General features: G+C 39.8%; 1 protein-coding gene across 1 annotated transcript; it reads left to right on the plus strand.

The window, feature by feature from the left end:
• The first annotated feature begins 15830 nt into the window (after positions 1–15830).
• Positions 15831–24062, plus strand: LOC101857425 (protein DGCR6). Its single transcript, XM_005103973.3, has 4 exons — positions 15831–16284; positions 19817–19977; positions 22232–22338; positions 23777–24062. Exons 1-4 carry the CDS (start codon positions 16193–16195, stop codon positions 23984–23986), a joined length of 570 nt encoding a protein of 189 aa, XP_005104030.1. The 5' UTR covers positions 15831–16192; the 3' UTR covers positions 23987–24062.
• Positions 24063–26047: the final 1985 nt, after the last annotated feature.

The following is a 26047-nucleotide window of genomic DNA, read 5'->3' on the forward strand; positions in this document are numbered from 1 at the left end:
CATCATCATCATCATCATCATCATCATCATCATCATCATCATAAAAAAGCACACACCACGCCTTTTGGCTATCTAAACTTTCTTCATTTATTGCGACTTCTTTCCAGACACAGTACTATGCAAAGTATATATCCCCTTATGACGTCAGATATAAGGCCTTTATGATGTTGCACCACAGAGGTTCTAAATACCTATAAACTCTGCGGGAACATTTTTCACAGCAGAATTTTCAAATCAAGATTTTCCCCTTTTTGTCCCCATTTGATTCTTCTTTTTTTTAAGGAGAGAGAGAGAGAGAAAGAGGGAGGGAGAGAGAGAGAGAGAGAGAGAGAGAGAGAGAGAGAGAGAGAGAGAGAGAAAGGGGTGGGGGAGAAGAGGGAGGGAGGGGGCGCTGCTTCAAAGTTTGTGCTTGTGGGCGGCACTATAGGCTGCTCTAACTCTATGAAAAATGTTTCGAATGCTCCTTGTTCGATCATAGTAGACTCCCTGGCCATAGCGTAGGCTTGTACTATAATACCCAAGACTCTGCACTGTGACGTACTTCCGGTTCACCACAAAAGTAACCTTTTGAATGGAAAGCAAGAAGGGAAATGTTGCCCGCGCACTCGACTATAACGAGATTCTGTTGTTTTAGTCTGGTTTCACGGCGCTTGCAACTGCATACGGTCGTATGAGCGCCAAGGGATGAATGTCAACACAGAAGTCCAAATGGTGTTTTCCCTTTCATTGTCGCGCCCATTGCACTCTCAAGTGCAGCGAAAAATAATTATAGAGAACCAAGAGCGGCGTCCTAGTCTTTCATTATTCTATCGTCACAGTCTACAGCCCTTCTCTCAAAGCAGCACAAATAAAAAAAAACCCACACAAACAACACGTTTAAACCACCAGTATTAACATCTCAGCGGGTGTTTTGGGCAAAATTGTAGCTGACGTCATTTGTGAACGGGCCCTAAGGTACTGGGTGGCCCATGAGAAGAGGTATGCGTGCAACCTATGCTATTTTATTATGGAAACTGTATTTAGTAACGAAACACGAATTTCAGATGTTCTTAATATGTATGTAAGAAACGAATCCACAAGTCTACAACCCGGAAAACCACCAGTAATAAAATTCATAGAGTGTGAAAAGAGAAAAATGGTTTGGATATCTAACCAGAATGCCCCAGAAAAAACTAACGGCTAGAGCTTACAACATCCGAAAATCGGGCTTCAAATCAAGAGGAAGACCAAGAAAGACCAGGCTGGATGGAATTTTAAAGATCCCGGAACAACATAACATAGGCTTATCTATCACAGACGCTACACACCTAGCGCAGGACCGAAACCTGCACCTCCTCTCCACATCCTAAGGATACCGGTACCAGAGGAAAGAAACAGGAAAAGTAAAGTAAATTGTCATTAAAGATTCTTCTGTAAAATGTGTGTTTTATGCGATGAGGGCCAATGGCCGTAAACACTGAATAAATACTTACATGTACTTACTTATTGTCTCCACCGTTGCATTGTGTTTCTGTCACAAAACTATTTGCATTTCTTTAACGGCTGGTTGATGCTGCAGTGTGTTTATACCATCATGTGGCAGGCATATCCGTGAGCGAGCTACTCTCGGCGTTGTGTTGTTGTTGTTGTTGTTGTTGTTGTTGTTGTTGTTGTTGTTGTTGTTGTTGTTTGTACTTTATTGCTGAAAGAACATACTAGAGATCCACATAATCACAGACTTGAAATTCTATTATTTTTTAAAGTAACCCCACCGTATTCTGTAATTTTATAGATATATATTTATTTGACCTATTTGATACTCTTATTCTTGTCTGCTGGAATTCTTTTTCGGATTTACCCAGGATCACCAAAACCTCCATTAACTTATCAAAGGATGTCTGACACTTGGGTTTTGATTTGAGACCAAAATCTTTTAGTTCGCCCGCTTCTGAGTGCTGGTGTCAAGAAAATGATATCTGATTTCCAGAGGATCTGATCCTTTGAAGAAAGGGTTTCCTGTATTGATAGATAAATAAATGATAGTACGTTAAATGTCATCATGGTCGATAAAAGCCTCATCTTCGTGTCAATCTGGGGGCCATGACCTAGTGAAAGAAAATCTGTAGGACATCCGATGGAGGGGCGGTTGACACTTCCATTATGAGAGAGATGATCGTTCTGAACTGAGAAATTAACCTTCAGACTGGTGTTTGTTGACTTCAAAACTGAAACAGGTTGACTTCCGCAGTCCGAGAGATATTGTTTATAATTTTATAGTTTGACTCAGACATATTATCATTCAGTAACATAATATCCTTATGGACTTAGCATGCGCGTGCGGTTTAATAGTAGTAGTAGTAGTAGTAGTAGTAGTAGTAGTAGTAGTAGTAGTAGTAGTAAGGTACACTTTAATTGTCTACAAAAGACGGCGTGAGTTTAGTTCTCAAGTGAGAAATTTTGATATATAGAACATACTGCTAACTTACAATAATAAAGTTCTACCTGACATTTTTCGCCGTTTTTAGTTACTAAAACCACGAGGTCAGAAACCGAATGTTCTATCAGACCAATCAAAATTGTAAGATTACTCGAAGTCTTTATCAAGAAATTTAAAGTAATGTATTCGAAAAGCATGGCATTTTGTGAAGCTCAAAATGTTTGACGTCAAATATCTCAAAAAACTGGTACTGGGTCAGATAGAACTTTATAATTCTAAGGTAGCGATACGTCTGTCTGCTGAGATGCATTATTCCCTTAGCCTGTGTTGTCTTTGGAAGGCAAGGTCGTAGTATACCCCTTCCCAAATCATCCAAATTGAATCGATGGAGGTGTAAAACATAAAAACGATGGACTTGTAGCCTCAGAAGCTTTGCAGTTTGACCTCCAGACTCGAGTTTTGATTGTCGTTTGTTTAACTCTTAGTGAAACTGTCCTAATCTTACCCTTCATCTGTTTTCGTCATTGCCACGGATGAACAATTTAGGTGTTTTCTCAAGGAAGAAAATGACATGGACAAGTCAAATTGAAATAGACTCAAAAGTCAGTCACATTTAGCAAAAAAGGGAGATATCTTTGGTATGTTAAATCACTCCCTACAGATGTGCTGATCATGTCTGCGTTGACGTAAGGATGAGGCGGTTTGTTTATAATATACCTCCAGTTCATTCATCACAATCGGGCGGCCATGTCGTGATAATACGCACGGGGGGCGCTCGTGGGATGAAGAGTTCAAGGCTGTACGGTCAAGATTATTTGCCATTCTGATTCTTTCCAAGGGCACAAGGATGAGGTTTTCAGTACGGTTATTTGCCTTGGAGCATATTATTGCAATTAGCTAGCCTTTGAACAACGTTACCGTATTGTTTTAAAGATACCGTTACTGTATCCGCCAGCACCATTCCAAAAACGACTAAGTCAGTTTTTTTTTTAGTTTAGAGAAAATCTAAGCAAAAAAGAGTACCTCATTAGAAGCATGACGTCGTTACTCGTTATTTTCCACTTAAACTAGGAACAAAATAACAAAAACGTAGCGAAACTAAATTGTTAGAAGTATCGTGATGTCTTTATTTAAATAACAGCCTTTTCTGGAGGAACTCCGAGAAACCGATTTTAGGTGAGTGTGGAGCGACGCTGGCGAAATGTCTAATAACGTATTAAAGACAATAGTATGTGAAGCTGACTGTCATAACACTAGGTGTGTCCCACAGAAACCGGAATTTAGCTGTAATTTGAAAATTATTCAATATTTTCACATTCTGTAAACGCACACTTGTACAAAAAATCATTTAGGCATTTGCCGATAGAGCACCACGAGCATCGCACAAACCAAACGAACACAGCAGTTCTCCAAAAATAGCAACCCCCATGGAAAATTGGTCAAGAGTAGATGTGAGGTGTGTCATTCGGTTTCTGACCACAAAAGGTCTCAAACCTATAGAAATAACACTGAAATAAGGTCATTTTACGGGGAGAAAGTAACGGCAGTCACAGGTTTAATATGAGTGGTGTCGTAAGTTCAAAGCCGGGCATACGGATGTCAATGACAAAGTTCACCAAGGACCTTGTTTTTCAGCCAAGACTGAGAACAACAAGAGTCGCGTTAACGAACTCATTCAAACAGACAGCGCCTAAAAATTCGCGAAATTTCCGAGTCGCCAAACTTTCAAAGTCGACAGTCCATAGGATCGTGTTTGATGAGCTGCATTATTGAAATGTCTCAGCTCGACGGGTCCCAAAAGAGCTGACAGCTGACCACAAGACGCAACGTGTTGAATTGTCTCAGATTTGTTGAATCGTTGTCGCCAAGCTGTCACGGGAGTCATGAACGCATCTGGAGACCCCCAACAATACAATGATGCTTTCTGAGAAACATTATTTCAAGAGATGAGACTTGGATACACCACATGACCCCTGAGACGAAGAGGGATTCAATGGTTTGGAAGCACACGTCTTCACCTCCTCCGAAAAAGTTTAAAGTTCAGCCATCGGTGAAGAAACTCATAGCCACGGTTTTCGTTTGATGCTAAGGGTGTTCTGCTTCTTGACATTCTGGAACCAGGGCAAGCTGTAAATGCTAACAGATACTGCCATACTTTTGATAGGTTGAGAGAGGTTGTCCGCCGAAAAAGACCAGGCCGGTTGTCCAGCGGGGTCATTTTGCAGCATGACAACGCAATGCCCAACACCGCAAACGCTACGAAAGACTGGATCCAAAGGTTCGGCTGGGAAGTTCTGCCACACCCCCCTCACAGTCCTGGCTTGGCCCCGTCAGATTATCACCTTTTTGTACCAATGAAACGCCATATTTCTGGACAGCGGAATTGTGATTACATTGAGAAATAAAGCAAATGTTGTTGTATGATGCGTTACATTTTTATTATAATAAGTAAAAAAATTATTGCTTTTATGGACCTTTTCCGGTTTCCCGTGGGACAGCCCTCATATATTACGATGTATTTAATTCTGCCCGAACACTGAAGCAATAATATTATATTTCACGGAGCTGTGAGTGGTTGGAGGACCCAATGGTTACTCCTACGTCTTTACTTTCTCTCTTTGACGTTTCATTCCTTTTTTTTTTTAACTTTTACCCTCAACCAAACGACCGTTATTGTGTCAATGTGTTTCCTCTAACTAAAACAAACGGAGCTGCAAAAAGGAATTTAAATGAAAAGAAACTAATATACCTGATTTGATTCAAAGTATTTTTTGCAGGGGGTTAGGGGGGGGGGGGGGGCAATCTTTGAAACAACTCTTATTTCTACCAACAGGATAATGAATTCAGGTACATGTACTGCTTTCTGACTTAAACTTGTCAAAACAATGCTTCCATAATTAAGGTGATTTTCAGAAATTTGAAACATAGCGCGCGCTCTAATGACATGGTAAGATGTGGATTCCAATACTTTATTTGATAGACTTGGACTATGAATTTAACCCTATCCGTAAGTCGTGTTTTACTATCGTATCCATACGACGTGGGAAAATCTTTGCCACCACTCTCCAAAGAGGAAATTTACTCGTTAATCCGATCTGTCCGCTTTGCACAACAGTTTGTCCAAATAATTTAATAACAAATACTGAAAGTTTCAAAGAGATATTCGAACTAGAAGTATTCTAAAATGTGAAGAATACAACCCCGGGGGTACAAAATGACCCCAGGGCGTACGGATAGGGTTAACTTCCATCTCTGTCAGGGCGGTGTCAGGGGAGCCTTGAAAAGTCCCTCAAACAATCCAAGCGACTTTGGGGATTCTCACCAGGGTCATCTGCGCAATTACCCTGCATGATACCAACAGCATAATATTCTTTCCTTCTTTCTTTCCATCTTTCTTTCTTTCCATCTTTCTTTCTTACCTTCTTTCTTTCTTACTCTCTCTCTCTCTCTCTCTCTCTCTCTCTCTCTCTCTCTCTCTCTCTCTCTCTCTCTCTCTCTCTCTCTCTCTCTCTCTCTCTCTCTCTCTCTCTCTTTCCGTGCTCTTTGTTAAACGAGGCCAAGAAAAAGAATTTAATAATAATAATAATAATAATAATAATAATAATAATAATAATAATAATAATAATAATAATAATAATAATAATAATAATAATAGTAAATCTATAGATTTGTGCTGCATATCCCTCACTATAAGCACCTAAAGCACAAGGTGAAGCAACTCGCTGTATCATCACCACTTTGGGTTTTATCTTGAGGTCAACCTCTGATGTAAGAAGCGTAGCCTACTCCCTCATAACGTCGCGTCTTGATAATAAATATTATTCAGATCCGTAGAGAGCAGCACTCTTTTCAGCCAATCAGAAGCCCGGGTGAAAATTATTATCATCATGCCAGCTGGGTCGTGACAGATAACATCTCGGAGAGTGTCCGACCTTTGGAGGTGATTGCCTCGCACTATCATATCATTGTTATTATTATTATCTGTTTGAGATAGTCTCAGAAGGGGCGGGAGTGTCGGTTCTTTCACTACTCGTATGTGCAATAGTAATGGTGAAGATGAAAATAATAATAATAATACTATAATAATAATAATAATACTATAATAATAATAATAATAATAATAATAATAATAATAATAATAATAATAATAATAATAATAATAATAATAATAATAATAATAATAGTAATAATAGTAATAATAATAATAACAGATCTAATAATAATAATTCTTTACTTTTACTTTTATCCGCCGCTTATACCTTTTTGGGTGTCGCATGAAGAAAGAGACGTCTCTCTGTCGTCAGTCGGAGAGCTTGGGTCAGGGGGATGCCGTGGGTGGTTAATGTTTCCCTGACTCCATCTATCCAGGTCTTTCTCGGTCGCCCTCTAGCCTTGTTGCCATCGGATTTTTGGATGTAAGCACGTTGTGCTGGATGGTGTGTTGGTAATCGTAGGAGATGTCCGAACCATTTGATTCTTTGGTGTTGGCGTTGATGCATGACATCATTTGCGCCCACCATTTCTCGGATTACTGAGTTTCTAATTTTTGTCTCACCTGGTCTCGTTTACTGCTTTTCTAAGGCGTCGCTTTTCTCATCTTGTAATTTTTTGCTCTAATGTCTTCTTCGTGGTCCATGTTTGGCATTGATAAGTGGGTGTTGGGATGGATATGATCATTTTGAGTTTTGTAGTCATGGGGACGTTAGGATGTTTCAGTAGTGGAGTACGCTGGTAACTGACACTATTGGCCTTTTGTTCCCGTGTTTCAATTTCTCTTTTCAGTCGTCCGTCCTCTGGGTTAGTAATAATAATAATAATGATAATAATAATAATAATAATAATAATAATAATAATAATAATAATAATAATAATAGAAGAAGAAGAAGAAGAAAAAGAAGAAGAAGAAGAAGAAGAAGGAGAAGAAGAAGAAGAAGAAGAAGAAGAAGAAGAAGAAGAAGAAGAAGAAGAAGAAGAAGAAGAAGAAGAAGAAGAAGAAGAAGAAGAAGAAGAAGAAGAAGAAGAAGAAGAAGAAGAAGAAGAAGAAGAAGAAGAAGAAGAAGAAGAAGAAGAAGAAGAAGAAAATAATAATGATAATGATAGTAAAAAGGTGTATGTCCTATCGAGGAGGACTTTCACTGACACAGACAACGAGATCACGACCTGATAACAAATAAGATGATGATGCTCGGGGAAAACTCAGCCGTTCGCGGTATTCTGGTCTGCGAAGGCTGCGAGTTTACTCCTTTGGTTTCGAAAAGGTAAAAAGTAATTGGGGACTCTCGTGGCCTAGAGGTTAAGGTGTTCACCTCTCATTCAAAGGTCCGGGGCTCGAACCGGGTAGAGACGGACAAATTTTCTTCCCTAAAATTGTCTCCTCAAACCTCCTTTCCTGCTTTCTAGCAAAGTTCTGTCGTCTGCTTTCGTCTTCACTTTCTGCCCCACCCCGTAACCTCCTTTGCCCTCTACTCTGGGCTCCAGACTCTTTCTGCAGCCTTTCTACTGGTAGGGCCTACTCCTTGGCTCCTTCTTACTGCTGTCTTTCAGTCACACCCCTGATCTTCTGGTAGGAAAGATCTACACCTAGCCTTCTCGGACAAGGTCGAAAAATCTCGGAGGTCCCGAGTGCAAGTTGCGCTCGTGAAAGATACCTTGGTGGTCTAAAATCGATAAGAGTAGGCTGCGGCCGCCACCCGGGCAAAATTCAACATTTCCTACCAACTGAAAATGTTCAATGTGTCCCACGCGCTCATATGCAGTTGCGAGTGCCGTAAAACACTTACAAAAAAAATTAAAACATTCTCAGGCTGTTGTCCCACTGAGAATGCAGAAATGTAAGTATAATATTATTATCAATACATGTATTATGTTCCGCGCCACCCCGAAAAATTTTTTTTTAAAGTCAAAACAAACAAAATGAAAACAACAATAAAAATATAAAAAACCAAACCAAACAAACAAACCCCCCCCCCCCCCAAAAAAAACACCCCCCAAAACAATGTTTAATTTTTTTTTAATCAGGACCAAACCTGAAAGCTCATAGATCTATTATTGCAACAGCATGTGGTGTGCCCATCTTGGGTAGTTATTTATGATATTTATTAGTTGAGTCATAGACATATATATACAGATATCGGAATTCTAGATCTTGCACAGTCATGACCGCCGCCATTCCTTCAATGTGAACACTTCGCTGATAAACGTTCGTTCGTACCTTGAGCCGGCCGCGTCATTACGCCAACTGAAAATGTTTGGAGTGTCCCGCGCGCTCATGTGACCTTATGCAGTTACGAGCGCCATAATACACTTACTAAAAAAATATATATATTTTTAAAAATATATATATATAAAATTGATAGTGGGGAAAATAAAAATAAAATAAGAACAGATTTGTTAAAACTCCAGGGATAGGGATGGATACTGATGTGCTGTGCTCCAGGTGTTGACTATTTTCTGCTGACAAGCTCGTCTACGTCGTTGAATATTTTGAATAAATCCTTTGGCATGTTTCTGGGTCGATTCTTTGGACATCCCGGTCAACTTTGAGTTTCAACATTTCTATTGTTTGTTGGTTGTTTCCGTAGAAAACGTCTGTTTAAAAAAAAATAATTATAATAATTGAGGCGGCTCAATGGAGGTGATCATTCATATTTATAAGCTTTCGGTTTATAAGGCGTTTCCCAAACCTTGTACAAAGGCCACTCTTAACGTATTGGGTTAGCTTCACCCCACCAGTCCAACGCCCCCTCATCACCAATAAATACAACTTCTCCTCCCCAAATGTCTCCTAAACTTTCTCAGCACGATGAGAACAAGCTGATGAGACTGACGGTCGTGGTCTTGTCGTTTTCGTCCAGAAACCATAATGAGCCGATCACACCCAGGTAGCTAAATGCTTTTAAGAAGTAAAGTTTTCTGTTTTACCAAATTTCATTTTTTAAAACCCACTTATTTCGCGAACGCGCTGGTTCATTGCCTTTGGTCCCCTTAATCGAATTTTTTATTGTTCGAAGTTTCGTTGAAATTTTTGCAAATATAATCGGGCTTAGATCTTCATACTTGCTTTTTACTTTTCCATTCTCTGTTGCCCTAAGCGTCGCTGGGAGATGCAGTTTTCTACGGCATGCCAGCTTCGCAGCTCTTTCAATTGGGATAATAATATAATTTTTCAGGGTATCTTTGACACTCTCAATCCATCTTCTGCTTGGCCTTTCTCTTCTTTTATAGCCCGAGTGCTTGGTGTTATAGGCTTTTGAGACTGGCTTGCTTGGTGACACACGTAACAGTAACAAATGGCTAAACCTTTCATTCTCTGTCTTTTATTAAATGCAAACAGGACTCAGTGCCAATAGATGCTCTTACTTCTTCATTTCTCTTCTTGTCTCGTCTTGTGATGCTACGGGTTTTGCGAAGACATTAATTCATCTCGCATGCAGTGATTTTGCTTTCATGGGTCGGGGTCTGGCACTGGTAAGATAATGTTGGTATGAATAGTGAAGTGATAAGCTGTCTCTTTGTGTCCATGGATATGTTTGGATGAGGCAAAAGGGGTGCGAGCTGGCAGGATGTTCAGGAGACTATGGTTTCGGCGCACTTTTATAGAATATAACTTATGTTTTTGATGTGCTATTTTCATGTCAAATTTCTTGCAGTTGTTGTTTGTTTTGGTAGTGTGATTTTGGAGGCTTTGTTGGTTTGGATGAATAAGTCATTGGTTGTCTGCGAATGGAAGTTCATTCAGGCTTTTTGGGGTTTGGTTTGCGTCTTGAGTTATTGTGTCCAGATTATAAACAGGAGGGGAGATAAAAATCCATCCCTGTCGTACTCCAGATCTTTCTTTGAACTAGTCTGTATTGCCTTCCTTTGCTCTGACTGAGTTTCTGCTGCTGGTACATAGAACTCACATTATCAAACAGTTGTCCTCTAACGCCATACTTTTCTAGACGCCCTGTGCGTAAGATTTCACGATTTAGGTTGATTTTAATACAAATCTAAGAGTTGGATAATCTTTGTGTTTGGGGGGATTCTGCAAAAAAATGATGTCCACATGTGGATGGGTTGGGGGGTGGGGGTGGTGCTAGAATCTTAACCAGTGGAATAGTAGTAAGTAAAAAGGAAATAGAATAAGCATGCTACACCAATTCAAATTTCATATTAAAACAACATTCTAGCTTTCAGGTCTTTGCGCCATGCGTTTTTCACGCCGGTTAATTTCAATTATTATGATCATCTTTGTACACCTCATTTTGCCATTGCCAGCTCTAAATGTGATTCCGTTGATAGGTTTCAGAACATCAGCGAAGAGATGACAGGGGCGATAGAACTGAACGTTTTAAACCTTTCACTAACACTATGGGAGGATTTCATCTGGGGAAATATAATCTCGGCTACGTTATCCGACACCGTGGACGAGGGCGTGGGCGCAATGGAAATCACCTTAGCAAAAGCAGAAATTCCGCCTAAACCGCCTACGGTATATTTTCTTTCTTTTTTTTCTTTTTTCTTTTTCATTTTTATCTCGGAGAGGGGGTGGGGGCGGGGGGGGGGGGGGGGAATGAGGGTCCTGTGTTCTCTTTTTGGATGCCATGTTAGTGATCTTATTTGTACCAGACAATAAGAACGTGAGTGAGTAGGTGCTACGATGTTTCAACACCAATATGCAGCAATAAGAGAATATATAATATGAATAACAATGATTAGATCTATTTGTTAGTATTTGTTTATTTAATTCGAAAGTGCTTTTTCTAGCTCGTGTTGCCTACCTAGCCCCCCCCCCCCCCCCCCCACACTCACTCAAGCATCCTGGGGGCGGGGATTGGGGGGGGGGGAGCGGGGTAGAGACTACCCATTAATGCAAATTAATGTTTTACACTCATATCGATGCACTTCAGGTCATGTAGCAGACAGACTGCTTCATCTTTACAATCGACAACCAGCCATTGGCTCAGAGGAACACAGTACCACAGTACGCAGACGGAGATATATTAATAATAATAATAATAATAATAATAATAATAATAATAATAATAATAATAATAACAACAATAATAATAGTAATAGTGATGATGATGATAATAATAATAATAATAATAATAATAATAATAATAATAATAATAATAATAATAATAAAAATGGTAATAAGGAAACTACTACTGCTGCTACTACTACTACTACTACTACTACTACTACTACTACTACTACTACTACTACTACTACTACTACTACTACTACTATAATAATGAAAATAAGTTAAGAAAAATCATGGTAATTGTAATAAAGTCTTATCAATCACATCTTCGCCACCACCACCACCACCACCACCATCATCATCATCATCATCATCATCATCATCAGTTCCGTCAGACAGGCTCGGCAACGATCGATGCTGCTTGCCTCAACTCATAGAGACGTGTTCAGTTCCTCTCGGTCTCTCGGCGGCAACGACTCATTTATTGCCGTTCTAGGGCTTAGTAATGGGGAAGACGGCTCGTCGGCGAGCACTGCTGTCTGCGCATGACCGAGTCTGGAAGGGAAATATGTTCGCTTCCGGTGTCGTATGGTAATAGTCGTGTCGCTAGCGCTGCATGAAGGTCAGAGAGCCACAACGCATCAGATTGAGAGTATAGATTTGATTAGTTTGCTTTGTGTTTGAAACTGTACCAGAAAGGTCATGCACCTTACAAGTTTGTCTAGGCTAATGGGAAGCAAATCATACTGGCAGGTCATTGTCTAGATCTATGTTAATGGAAAGCGCAGCATACTGGCAGAATAACAGCTTTTAGATCAGTGGGTATCTCCAACCTAACTGAGTATCCGACAAATTCGGCCAAATTTATTTTTCTTCTTATCGAATTATGTTATTTATGAGCTTTATTGCAATAAGTGATACTAAGATGGTATGTAAAAAGAACGCTCTGCACCCAAATAAATGTGAACAATTCTGGTAGATACATAATAAGAAAGAAATTACATGGTTTTTTTCCTGTCCACTTTTCTGAAAATCATTGTTCACGCACAAACGGTTAGAGTCAGACAACGACGATTAATTGTTTAGTTGTTCTTGTGGGTGGTTCTCTGCTGTTCTCCCCTTTCACAGATCAACGCCAAAGGTAGCATAATCACCTAAATATTGCAGTAATTTGGCGAGGGTAACAGAAATGCCGGGAAGGGGAGGGGGAGGGATGACTTTGGTGAGTTCCACAAAGCACGATCCACCACCTTTGTGTGTGTGTGTGAGAGAGAGAGAGAGAGAGAGAGAGAGAGAGAGAGAGAGAGAGAGAGAGAGCGTGTGTATGTGCTTGTGAAAAAAGGGGTGTGTGCATTTTTTTTCTCTGACATATGAAAAGTTGAAACATTTTGCCCTTAACTGTAGAGTGTAACGCAAAACGGTTTATAAGTTAACAAAGCAAGAATACGTTTACCACAGGTATGTAAAAAAAGGCATACATAAAAGAAACTAGATCGGTACAGAAATTACATCTCAAGAAGATCTTTTTCTGTCTGTCACGTTTACGGAGCCGGAACCATTGCATGGCCCTTTAACACTAATTTTGAGTCTAATCATTAATCTAATATCCAGTGCCCACTGCCAATCGGATTCATCTGATTCGGTTGCGGTCAGATTTTTCCTTTATGGAGGGGTAAAAACGACCATTTTGACACAATAGGCCTAGGACCGATTCGACTCCCAACCTTGAAAAACGAATATAGAATTCACTAAGGACCGTGTGCCTAAATTCTGTTGTATTGTACCAAAATGGTAGCTTTTGTCCCTGCCAGAGGCCGTAAATACCGGGTATTTATAATCATTGGGCCCAGCCATGAAGAAAAATCTGGCTGGTTGCGACTCCATCAAAAGAATTCGATTGATAACCTCTTTGACTGACAATGTGCACCGAACATAACAATCCCTTCTGACCACCAGGATTTTGTCCTTCGTTCTCAGACAAGGTCACGCATAATATGATATTATTTGAGAATAAAATTGTAATTTGCTTCAAACTCAAAGGGAATGCACCCAAAAGGAGGGGTGTCTGTGATGTAGCGGTAAGGCGCGAAGTTGTCGCAGGCAGGAGACCCAAGGCCGATTCCTGGGTGGGGAGATTTTCTTATCGAATGTCTCGGTCTCTCTGCTGGAATGTTATAAAATATTATATCCCTTTCAGCTCGAGTTGGTCCAGACAGGCAAGATCGGAAGCTCGCTTCCTAAAAGATCTAAAGTGTATTTATGGGGGCGCCAAAAAATCCTATACTCAAATAATAGATAAGGAACATTTATCCACCCCCCCCCCCCACACACAAACAAAACACACACACAAAAAAAACTCCAAACACCAACCCCCCCCCCCCCCTCCCCCGACCTCTCATTAGCGTGTTTGTCTGCAAATAGTATGGTTTTGTCTTTAGGCTAATTCAGACCATTGTATTTTTTAAAATAATTGTTTGAGCCAATGTACGCCTACTTACATAATTCGGTGAATTAAAAATTGAGGTCAGAACAAAGACGCATCTTATCTGTGTAAACAGAAAGTAAAGGAAAAACTACCACGTAACAGAAAATGTGAATGTCATGGAGACACATTTTTAACACCCTTGAGTTTCGTGTGGGAGTAAGGTCGTGACCAAAAGCAGGAAGCTAAGAAGATTAGACTGAGCAAAATTGTGGGCTATAGGTTTAACACTGTCAGGTTACTTAAGAGGCGGCCACAGACAGCGCCAGGAACCAAAGTCGATACCAGAAAGAGTTGGTGACTAAACAATTTTAGGTCCGTGCGGTGTGTGAAACCACGGATCTGACATTCAACGTTTCGTGAGGTTCAGAATTATTCAAACGCGCAGATATCTCTATAAATTAGAGATCAAGAGCTGGAGGAAAATTATAACGACATTTCTATGGTAGAGAGAAACTTAAATTTCAGGTGAGATGAAAGCTGGAGCATTAAAGTAGGCTGCCTGCTAATATTATTTCCTCCCCCCACAGTTGGTGGTTCCTGGTGCTTTTCCACTTGTTAATGTTAGTGTGCGTATTTTTTTAAATTCCCCAATAAAAGATTTCTTTTTTTTTCTTCTTTTCTTTTTTTTTGGGGGGGTGGGGGGTGGCGAGAGGCATATTGACCGTAAAAATTATCTTTTAGTGCTGGGGACAATCAACACACAAACCGGCAGGAACAGCGGAGGAGAGGAAAAGAAGTAGGATCTACCTCTTGCTCTAGACGCTCACGATGTCTTTTTTTTTTTCTCTTTTAAAAAAGTAGGTATTTTTACTACATTATTTAGAACTTTTGGGAGGCGAGCTTCCAACCCTGCATGTCTGAGATGGACCCATTTCAGCAGAAAGACCGAGGTACCCGATGAAAATCTTTTCCCCACTCAGGAATCGAAATCACAGCAAAGCGCATAACGGCTACACCACACTATGTCATATAGCAGCCTGCAATGTATTAAGTTGAATAGAGTTAGGCTGTGTGGAAAGATAGATGGAAAGAAGAGAAGAGGAAGACAAAGAACATACACAGATTAATGGCCTGTTTGCGACGACTAACACAAGGAGAAAAACCGTGCTGATAAAAAAGACAGGCAACAAGAAGGAATGGGGTACCATAGTCGTCAATGTCTGCTCCAGACCTGACACCTGAAGAAGAAGAAGAAGAAGAAGAAGAAGAAGAAGAAGAAGAAGAAGAAGAAGAAGAAGAAGAAGAAGAAGAAGAAGAAGAAGAAGAAGAAGAAGAAGAAGAAGAAGAAGAAGGAGGAGGAGGAGGAGGAGGAGGAGGAGGAGGAGGAGGAGGAGGAGGAGGAGGAGAATCAAAGGTGATTATTAAGGGGACACAAATGAAGTTAAAATGATCTTTCCGAAAGAAGACACAAAATTATCAATGGTCACCTCCCCTAGCTGGATAAGGATACGTTTGCTTCAACTTCAAGCAAAGAGGTTGGCTATGACAGCCACAGTGTAGATCTAGATCTAGATCTAGATCTATGTTTGGTGTGACCCTATCTCTAGGCAAAGGGGTTGGAAGGGTAAGCTGAAAGTGTTGACCTCAGAAAGGTATTACAGGATTATAGGCTTACATGTTTGTTGTTGTTGTTGTTGTTGTTGGTTTGGAAAGGAGTCGCTCAAAATCAGAAGATCTTCCTCAACCTCTGTTGATGACTGAAGGAGTGCCATTTTCTCCACTGTTCAAATTCAAACAGCGTCTGTTCCCCCAAGATGAACCCTTGTACAGCCACACTGTGTCGTACTTGTCCATTTAGCACTGAGCTTAATAGTAGTAATAGGCCCAGTTCAGTTATTATACAGTGCGTGCCTATTATAATACACGAGGGTGTGTATCAAATAACGCGAGAAATAAATCTGACGAGGTTCATAAGCACACATGCTCTTTAGTCTATGGAGTTATAATTTAGGAATAGTAAATTTTACGATTTTACAAACAAAGCAAAGTGGAGTAGGTGCTGTAGTTTCACTCTCTCAGTCAAACACACTTCAACTGCAACACATCACACCTACCCAACTCTAAATCGGTCGGCAATGTTTGTGCTGAAGGCTTAGCCTGGGTATTTTGTTAAAAAGATAAAAACGAGGCAGAAGTGTGTGTGCACCTCTGTTGTTACTGACTGTTACTGTTGCCTGTTGCAGGTTTTCCCGGAAAGATTGTATTTTATCAGAGAATCAAATATATAATAGATCTAGATCTATATCTGTATGTGTATCATCATCGATGAAGTTTAAATTCCATTTCCATTTAATTAATTATTAATTCATGATACAAAATCTTCAGTATGAATGAGGATCAAAGTAGCAAAGAGGAGCTACAGAAGCGACATTATGTTCTGTTGAATGAACTACAGAACATGGCCAGAGAATTGCCAGGGTGAGTAAGTTTCAAGTTGGGGTGTACACATGGGTGTTAAGTTAAGCTCACATGTGTTTATAATCCTGTTTTGGCCTCAATGTGTACTTAGCACTTACTAACCTACTAGATCTAGATCTAATCTAGATTTTCTAGATCTAGAGCTAGATCTATCTATTATGAAAGTGGCTATTCTCACCCGCCCGGAAGTTCTCGCAAGATCTACTCCTCCCCTCTTCTCTCTCTCTCTGTCTCTTTCTGAATACTGTCTATCGGTGTGGACGATCAAATTGACCAAAACAAAGTTAAAAAATGATGTTAAAACACAAAAGTAAATTAATTTGGTTGTCTACAAAGATGCTACGGCTATTTAACTTTTCGAATCGAGCCGAACTACACGGGTCGCCATTTTGTTTTGTTCTCTCTCTCACTCTCTCTCTCTCCACTGCCCACAGACAAAATTGTACGCTTTTAGTAGGCTACAAGTACAGTTGTAATGGAACGTTTGTTCACAGCACAGAATTCTACAATTTTTCTCTTATCACAGTGTAGAATTCTGTGGTTTAGGGTGAACGCAAAATTTGTTGACACGCGCACCGGGTGAGAATAGCCACAAGACCCGCCTGCACTATTCTCACCCCGGGTGAGAATAGAGGTGGCCATCTATTATCCTGCAAACTTACCCCTAACCCTGGCCCAAACCCTATATTATATAAACTTAGCCTAACCTGTAGGCCCTATAAAGTCACGGTGATCTTGTAGATTCTAGTTCCGTTCGTTAAAGTCCACGACCCATTTGTTTACATCCAGAGAAGAAATCCACAAGTCTTGATGACCAAATACTATTTGTAATAGGCGACACAAAGAGCAAGGATGCAACCTAACAGTAAAACATCAACGAAGTGGCTAGCCGTACTTAAGTACGGCTAGACTGCCAGTCTAGCAGTACTTAGATCTAGGTTTGGCCCAGTCTAGTCGTCATTAAGTACGGCTAGCCTCTTCCAAACATCAAACTAGATAACAGGGGCCCCCCCTGAATCCCCCCACCTCCATATTTTTATTAGGTAAGGTGGGCCTGAAACCCCCTCTACAACAACGTCATTGCACACTGGACAGGTCCATAAGTACTCAGTTCCCCCCCACCACCAAAGCCCGCAAGGTATCCATAGTCTTCTCTTGACTTTAACTACGAACGAAACTACAAAATCGCCAAAGTCACTACTATATTGATATTTGAACTCTTCTTGGGGCCAAAACCAGAGATTGCTGCACAAAATACACAGCAACTCACAATTAATTAACGCGATTAATTAATGGTAGTGTCAATTGCCACTGAGTGACGCAGTGGCAATTGATGAAAATTGACTTTTTGTCAATTGCCACTGAGTAAATTGGAGCTCTTTTGGTGGGTAGATCTAGCTTATTGTGCTCGAGTGCCCTGTGTTGTGCGTTCGCCTCTCTGTCCCTCTGTGTGTGTTTGTGTGTGTGTGTGTGTGTCTTTTCCTGACCCCCGCCCCCCGATTTATGTTCTCCGATATAACGTGAATTTCTGCTTGAGTTTGTGTGCGTTTGTGACCTTCTACTTCTAGAATTGCCTGTGTTGGTTCTACACCAAAGTGTAGGCTAAGGCTAGCCGAGATCTAGGCCTACGTCTCATTGAAAACAAGCCAAGTTGGTACCGTAGCTCTAGACTAGATGTTCGTCCAATGAAATTACTTGAGAACAAATTGACCCATTAGACACACATTATCTATATAATGCTAAAGATAGTGTTGTTTTCAGACTTGACACCGCTTCACTCGGTGGCAATTGACGCTACCTTAATTAATTGTCTTTTTTTAATGCCGGCTCTATTTTTCCAAACGCTCAGGAAAATAAACTTGAGCTTTGTTTCTCCGAACGGTTTCTGTTCTCGAGATTTTTTTGTTATTTGCGAATGGAGTGGCCTCCGTGTGTATACCATGTGTGTGTGAGAGAGAGAGAGTGTGTGTATAGGTGTAAAAGGGGGGAGGGCGTGTGGGGGGGTGATTTAGTTTTTGCTTTAGGGGTGACTAAATGCGAGATAGGTTGAATATCTACTGCCAAAGTCGAGCAGTCTCGTTTTCTTGCAGAGTACCTTTTGAAGGCTTAACAAATGAAGTATAGTCTGGGAACATTACCACTACCAGAATTGAAGTATCTGAATATTCAAACATCTAAAAGTCTCTAGCTCTAGAAATTGAATTCGATGCAAGAAATGCTTCTTCCCTGTCCCCTCAGAATGGCAGAATGAAAAATGACGCCGAACTCTTACTTATTAACCAGAAAATCTCGAAAATTGAAACCTTTCTGAGAAATAGTGAAGTTTATTTTCCCGAGTGTTAGGAAAAATAGTGACTTCGGTTTTTTTATTCCCCCATGTGAATGAACAGTATGTTGAGCAGAATAGGTTTGTGATTTGGTCAGGACTGTACTGTTAACTATGTTACATTTTTGTAAATTAATGACATTAACCTGCGACATGGACTTAATCTTTTTCATGGCATATTCATCCTAATGATTTTTAAAGGCTTTATTATTTCATATGATGAAGTTCACTGTGTGTGACTCGGGACTGTGCTTTCTTTGATACTTTTACTTAAACTTTTATGATTAAAAGTCTTTGATTTAATATGCAGGGATGGGTGAGTGGATGATAGTGTACTTAACTTTGGTCAAATTTATTAATATATTATGTGAAGTCAGGTGTTTGTTAAAATAATGAAATGAAATTGAAGTAACCGGCATTTTTCCACCTGGTTGGCAATTTTTCGCAATTTTTTTTTTTTTAAGGGGGGTTCAACACCTTATTTCCATTTAAAAGCACATTTCTGTGTGGATTTTACTGAAAAACGTTGATTAAAGGTACTACATTTGAATGTGAATTTTCAGTTTCTAAGGCCTCTCAGGCGATGGAATTCACCAAACTTTGACAGCCATTTTCTCATTAATTTTACCTCTGAAATCGGGGGACTCCCATCTCTTTCAATTGCGAACACCTGAACTTCTATTCTAAATTGATGGGTATTTTTTTCATTAAAAGCAAGAAAAATGAACAAACTGTAAGTATCAATAACTTTATTTGCCCAAAAAGTGACAAATGCCTGATTTCATCGAGTCGTGACACATATAATTGTATGGTCTCCTCCTTAAATCTTTTCGTAAATTGTTCAAAATTATGAGGCCCATAGCACTAGGCCCTCATGTTTCTTTTAATGACCGATTTCAGATAAAAGTTTCATAGATTGTACCATGGACATCTTTTTTATGGAAAGTCCATTGTACCCTCTTTCTAATGAGCCTGATTTTACTTTTTTATACATGAAGGACATTGACACAATAATGTTCAATTAACTGCTTGGAAAAAGCAAGGCAGACAGAAAGTAAGAGGATGACTAATGACTGAAGCCCACAGTTTACTCTGTTTAATCATGTTTGAATGTAGAATTAAAGTAAGATCTCTTCTTGTTACTGAGCTACTTCTGAACTGATGTTTTATTTTGTGTATATGATGGAATTTTGTATTTTATTGCAGGAAATTTCAGCAGCGTCTCCCTTATGATCTCCTGTCTTCGCTAGCCAAAGCTCTGCTGGATGGAACTGCCTTTGAGATTGTCAAGGGTTTGGAAGAAGTGCAACACCTTGAGGAGAAAAGTCTCTTTACCCAACGGCTGAAGATGATTAATGACCACAAATGTAAATAGAAATTTTATAAAGTGGTATTCAATAATGGTCTCCTTTGATCACATTGTCAGTGTTGCAAGAAAAAATGCTTGTAGATACCAATTGTTCTGGTTTTTCAGGGCGAGCTAATGGAGAATTGAGTATGCTTTTAAATTTTCTTGCAGTGGTGATGACATATTTAGGATAGTCAGTCTCGGATAAAACTCAAACATGTCTGCGATTGACAAATTTTTCAATGCTTTCGTAATTTGGGTAAATGGATATGACGAAAAATTGCTTGTAGAATCCAATTGTTCTGGTTTTTCAGGGTCAGCTAATGGAGAATTGAGTATGCTTTTAAATTTTCTTGCAGCGGTGATGACATATTTAGTATAGTCAGTCTCGGATAAAACTCAAACATGTCTGGGATTGACAAATTTTTCAATGCTTTCGTAATTCGGGTAAATGGATATGACGAAAAATTAAAGAAATCCAATGTAATATGGAAAATCAAGAGAAATAACTGACAGTTTTGTTTTGTTTTTGTAAAGTGTTTTACGGCGCTTGCAACTGCATAAGGTCATATGAGCGCGCGGGACACACCTAATATTTTCAGTTGGTAGGAAATTTTGAATTTTGCCCGGGTGGCGGCCGAAGCCTACTCTTATCGATTTTAGACCATCAAGGGATCTTTAACGTGCGCAACTTGCACACTGGCCCTCCGAGATTTTTCGCCCTTGTCCGAGAAGGCTAGGTGTAGATCTTTCCTACCAGAAGATCAGGGGTGTGACAAAAAGACAGCAGTAAGGAGGAGCCAAGGAGTAGCATTAGAAAGGCTGCAGAAAGAGTCAGGAGCCCAGAGGAGGGGGCAAAGGAGGTGAGGGGGTGGGGGCAGAAAGTGGAAATGAAAGCAGACAACAGAACATTGCTAGAGAGCAGGAAAGGAGGTGAAAGGAGACACTTTTAGAGAAGAAAATTTTTCGGTCGCTACCCGAATTCGAACCCAAGGCCCTTTGAATGAGAGGCCAACACCTTAACCTCTAGGCCACGAGAGCCCCCTAACTGACAGTACACTGGTAGAAAAATAAGTGGCTGGTTACCTCCTCTATGACCTTCACACATTAAAATGGGACCATGTGCCATTGTAGGTACTTCATATGTTTCGTGTTGCTGAATTCACACACCATTTGACCCAATGCAGCCCCACACTGTCTGTCTTCGATTACACCCTGCCACCCAATGCACACCCTAACTAGTAATATGACTTGATCCAAGAAAGTTCTAGTACCTTACAACTTACAGTACGCACACTACACCATAGGTAATGTGCAATGATGCATCTTGGTACCAGCAGTGTGTCTTGTGTGTTGATGCACCCGCCCCATTTGCTTTGTCGCTTCCTTATCCCCAAAGGGCGTACCTTTATGTTCCGACAACCACACACACCCACATACATGCACATTAGTCAGAAACATAATTCACACACCATACAGGCCAATGCAGCGCTGCGCCTGTCTTCAATCATACCCTACCTCACAATATCCAGACTAGATTGAAGGAAGGTCTAACACTTTATGCAGACTAAAGGTAATGTGGGGTGACACATCTCAATACCAGTGGTGTGTGCATCAAGCTGTGAGTGGGGGACGAGCGTAGTGGGCTTATGTAACCTGATGGTGATACTCTGCGTGATGATAGGTGTGTTGTTTTTGCTTCGTACCTGCAGGGTGATTTGAATTTGTGACAATTGTAATGGAGAATTTGATGGGCTTTTTTTTAAGACGAACTGTTTTACATATTTGTTTTTTCTGACACCATCTACTTGTAATTTATTCTGTTGTCTACTTTTCTATGTATAGCCTATTATCTCATCTACGGTTCTGATAAAAATATGTGAGATAACTGGTCTCTCGCGTTACCACCTTCCACCCATCACAGTTTTATTAGATACTGTTTAGCGCTACGTGTATCAGGGAAACCCGTTTGGTGTGGAAAGAGTTAAAACAGTGATATCATCTGTGCTGTTATATTGTGTGCAAAATATTTTTTGAATAGTTGTCAAGATTAATGAAAACATTTATTTTAGGTCTTAGTTCCTGTACCTAGGTAAGTTTTTGAAAATTTCTTTTATCTATGAAATTATCTTTATTTTACATTGTATCTTTTGGATGAATGTAGTAGATTCTAAATAATTTTTGGACATTTTGATGAAATGTAAATTTTGGTGAAAATTGAGAATGTCATTTTAAAATTATTTTTAAAGTGTATTGCCTGTTTACATTGACAGCACAACGGCATGAAATGAAGAAGAAGCACAAGGAACTACTGATGGCCAATCAGAACAAGCCACACAACCTCCCGCTTCTAGTGTCTCAAGTGGAAAGAGAACGAGAGGTAGCTATTGCGTTTTTTTTTCCCTCCTTGTTATTATGATGGTATCTCTACTAGAACAAAACAAAGAAGAAAAAACTCCAGCAAAATCCTAAGTTAGAATATCTTTCTCAGGCAAGAAGGTTGGTTGGAGGAAGACTTGGGATGCCTTTTGAGCTTCTCTATTTACTGCTGAAAGATTTTTTTTGGTTATATGCAGCATATTATAGAGTAACTGGATTTATAAGGAGCTGCTGTTGAAGAAAAAGAGAGAGAGATCTTTCAACGCATTTCTTATTGCTTTAGAATGCAATATGTACTGTAGATGATGCAAGAAGGCATTGTAGGAATTTAGTCCTTGTGCTGTCTGAAGTCTTACTTGTAGTAGTTTTAGCTTTCCCCTACAATGCTTGTTTTAATAGGAGGATAGTTGCAGTGTCACCCATAGGTCCTACATCTCTTCTTTCCCCTTCTATTTTTTATTTTCAGTCTCTCTATCTTGCTTTTTCCCTAGAATTGCATGACAGTTATTGTGTTGATATGCTTCTCTTTTCTGAATCCTGGACTGGTAAAATCACTGCTCTGTCGTTTCTTTTCAAGGAGGATTGGTCAGTTAAGTACATGTCATGTAATGTCATGTAGATACATGTAAGTTAAATTTGAGATTCTATCAGCTTTTGTTTGTTTGTGTAGTATAGGGTTTTACGGCGCTCGCAACTGCATAAGGTCATATGAGCGCGCGGGACACACCTAATACTTTTTCGTTGGTAGGAAATTTTGAATTTTGCCCGGGTGGCGGCCGAAGCCTACTCTTATCGATTTTAGACCACCAAAGGATCTTTAACGTGCGCAACTTGCACACGGGCCCTCCGAGATTTTTCGCCCTTGTCCGAGAAGGCTAGGTGTAGATCTTTCCTACCAGAAGATCAGGGGTGTGGCAGAAAGACAGCAGTTAGGAGGAGCCAAGGAGTAGCAGTAGAAAGGCTGCAGAAAGATTCAGGAGCCCAGAGGAGGGGGCAAAGGAGGTGAGGGGGTGGGGGCAGAAAGTGGAAATGAAAGCAGACAACAGAACATTGTTAGAGATCAGGAAAGGATGTGAAAGGAGACAATTTTAGAGAAGAAAATTTTTTGGTCGCTACCCGGAATCGAACCCGGGACCTTTGAATGAGAGGCCGACACCTTAACCTCTAGGCCACGAGAGCCCCCCTCTATCAGCTTTGACAATGCTTGACTTATTGAAAGCTATTACACCAATTGTTTTGTTTTGTTTTTTTAGTGGGTGGTTGGCGGGTGCTCTGGTATGGTTTGCTCGTTATTTCCTATCAAACATCTATCGTCTTTATCGCCCCTGTTTGTTACTCTCTTTTAACACCTCTAATCTTCTGGCGCTCCGTAGGTCCTTATGCAGTTGTGAGTGCCGTAAAACCTCTACTGAAAACTAAGCTTTGTTTTTTAAAATCAGACCCAGGAGCGTCGGTTTGAGGAGGAGATGAAGCGTCGAGATGTGAAGATAATCCTGGAACTTGACCAGAAACTGATGGATCAGCAGAGCATGCTGGAGAAGGCCGGTGTGCCAGGGTTCTACGTCACCAACAACAGGCATGATGTGCGACTACAGATGTATTTGTTGGAGTTCATCGTGCGTCTGGCTGCGGAAGACCAGGGGATGTAGCTTTGGATGTTCTGGAAGGTTTTTTTTGGTTTTTTTACGATGTTTCATATATAATATATGAGCAATTGCCAAAACGTGAGACTCTTGAGACTCAGTGGTGCCAAAAATATTTTGTTACCAATTTGACTCCCTTTTCTGTCAGTTACAGATTGACATTTAGTGCTCATATTCCTAGAGTATCAGAGCAAGGAGATGTAGGGTTTTGGAGATATGGGTCTATTGGTTTGGCAACCACTGTATTTCTTGTATGTAACAGTGATGACAAAAATAGATAAGCAGCAAGGCAAATTATAGACTTAAAATTCCATTTGTTTAGTAAACAAAGACTTTATTCATTATGAACTTAATTCATAATAGTGACATAAATGATAAGCTTTGTAACAATGATGTAGTTTACAGAACATGTCATCATTGTTATGTACAAGAAAGGATACACATTGGACATTGTCACTGACAACACATAACAATAGTAAAAGGCTGTGCAATTACATTTATCAAAGCCTTAGTACTAGAACAACACACGTGCAAAACAATTTTTAAATAATATGAGGCAAAAGCACAAAATCAATGGGGCTGACTTGTAAATAACAGTGATGACAAACATGACTTGTACATAACAATGATGACACAATGTACTGGAAAAGACAAAGTCGTGCCTACAGAACAAAGTATGCACTTAAAGAGTTTTTAAAAATACAAGAGAGGTTTCTGTTGCTTTGAAACAATATCAGGTAGTATCCAGGACAGAGGACAACCATTTATGTTATTAATGAGGACAAACAGTACTCGTACATAACAATGATGACAAAACATACTGGGAAAAAAGTTAAAAAATCATGCCCACAAAGGACAAATGTGCTCTATGAGATACTGTATGCTTCCTGGGAAGCTGAGAATGTTTAGGAGTGTTCTATGGTCTGCTGGGGTAATAATATAGTGTAAAGCGCCTAGAGCCAGCTGTTGAGCGGGGATATGCGCTAAACAAATGCTATCTATTATTATTATTATACACATATCAATAAAAGGGTGTATTTTGCCCCTAAATGAATCATACATTATGAAAGATTTGTTCAAAACTCATTGATATTACCAATGATTACAAGCATGACTTGTACATAACAATGATGACACAATGTTCTGGAAAAGACAAAGTCGTCCCTACAGAACAAAGTATGCACTTAAAGAGTTTTTGAAAAATAAGAGAGGTTTCTTTTGCTTTGAAACTAATATCAGGTAGTATCGAAGACAGGGGACAACCATAATTATGTTATTAATGAGGAAAAACAGTACTCGTACATAACAATGATGACAAAACATACTGAAAAAAGATAAACTCATGCTGACAAAGAAGAAATGTGCACAATGACTATACACAGATCAATAAGGGCGTATTTTGCTCCTAAATGAATCATGCATGAACATGAAATATAATATATGTTTGAAACTTATTGAGATTAAAAATGATGACAAACATTACTTGCAGTTGCACATAACAATGATGACACAATAACACGATGTATTGGAAAAAAAGGCGTTATCGTGCCAACAAAGAACAAATGTGTACTTTTGAGTTAAACAAATAAATAAACATGTCTTTGTTTATCTGTGTAAGTAAAGTGAAGCACATTGACATAATAAGGGTCATTAAGAGATTGGGGGGGGGGGGGGAACCCAGATAAAAACAGTGAATTATGGATTATTACACCAGTTTGTATGAAGTGAGATAAAGAACTCTTCCTGAGGAACACAAAGAAGAAAAAGACACAAAATCCACTCTAATGGGGTAAGTGTCTTGTGAAATGTGTGATGAAAATCGCCAGATACTTATAGTTCTGATAACAAAAACAATAAAAACGGCAAATTATAAAATGAACACCCCACAAAAATAAGCAGTCATGATGAACAGCAACACAAAGTAAACAACAGCAAATGATCGCCAAATTAAATGAAATAAGAATAGTTGTACCGTTGAACTCGAGAAGTGCTGAACCTCTCAGCCAGACTCAGTTGAACTTCAGGCCCAACAGAGTCTGCCTGTTCCCATGAATAATCCTCTCCTGC

This window comes from Aplysia californica, unplaced genomic scaffold (assembly GCF_000002075.1).
Source record: "Aplysia californica isolate F4 #8 unplaced genomic scaffold, AplCal3.0 scaffold00399, whole genome shotgun sequence".
NCBI lineage: Eukaryota > Metazoa > Mollusca > Gastropoda > Aplysiida > Aplysiidae > Aplysia > Aplysia californica.

Excerpts from the sequence above, each read along its gene's own strand:
- LOC101857425 (XM_005103973.3), top strand. The coding sequence starts at position 16,193 with ATGAATGAGGATCAAAGTAGCAAAGAGGAGCTACAGAAGCGACATTAT. Across the intron at positions 19,978-22,231 it reads GATGATTAATGACCACAAAT|CACAACGGCATGAAATGAAG; the intron begins GTAAATAGAAAT and ends TTACATTGACAG. Across the intron at positions 22,339-23,776 it reads AAGTGGAAAGAGAACGAGAG|ACCCAGGAGCGTCGGTTTGA; the intron begins GTAGCTATTGCG and ends TTTTAAAATCAG.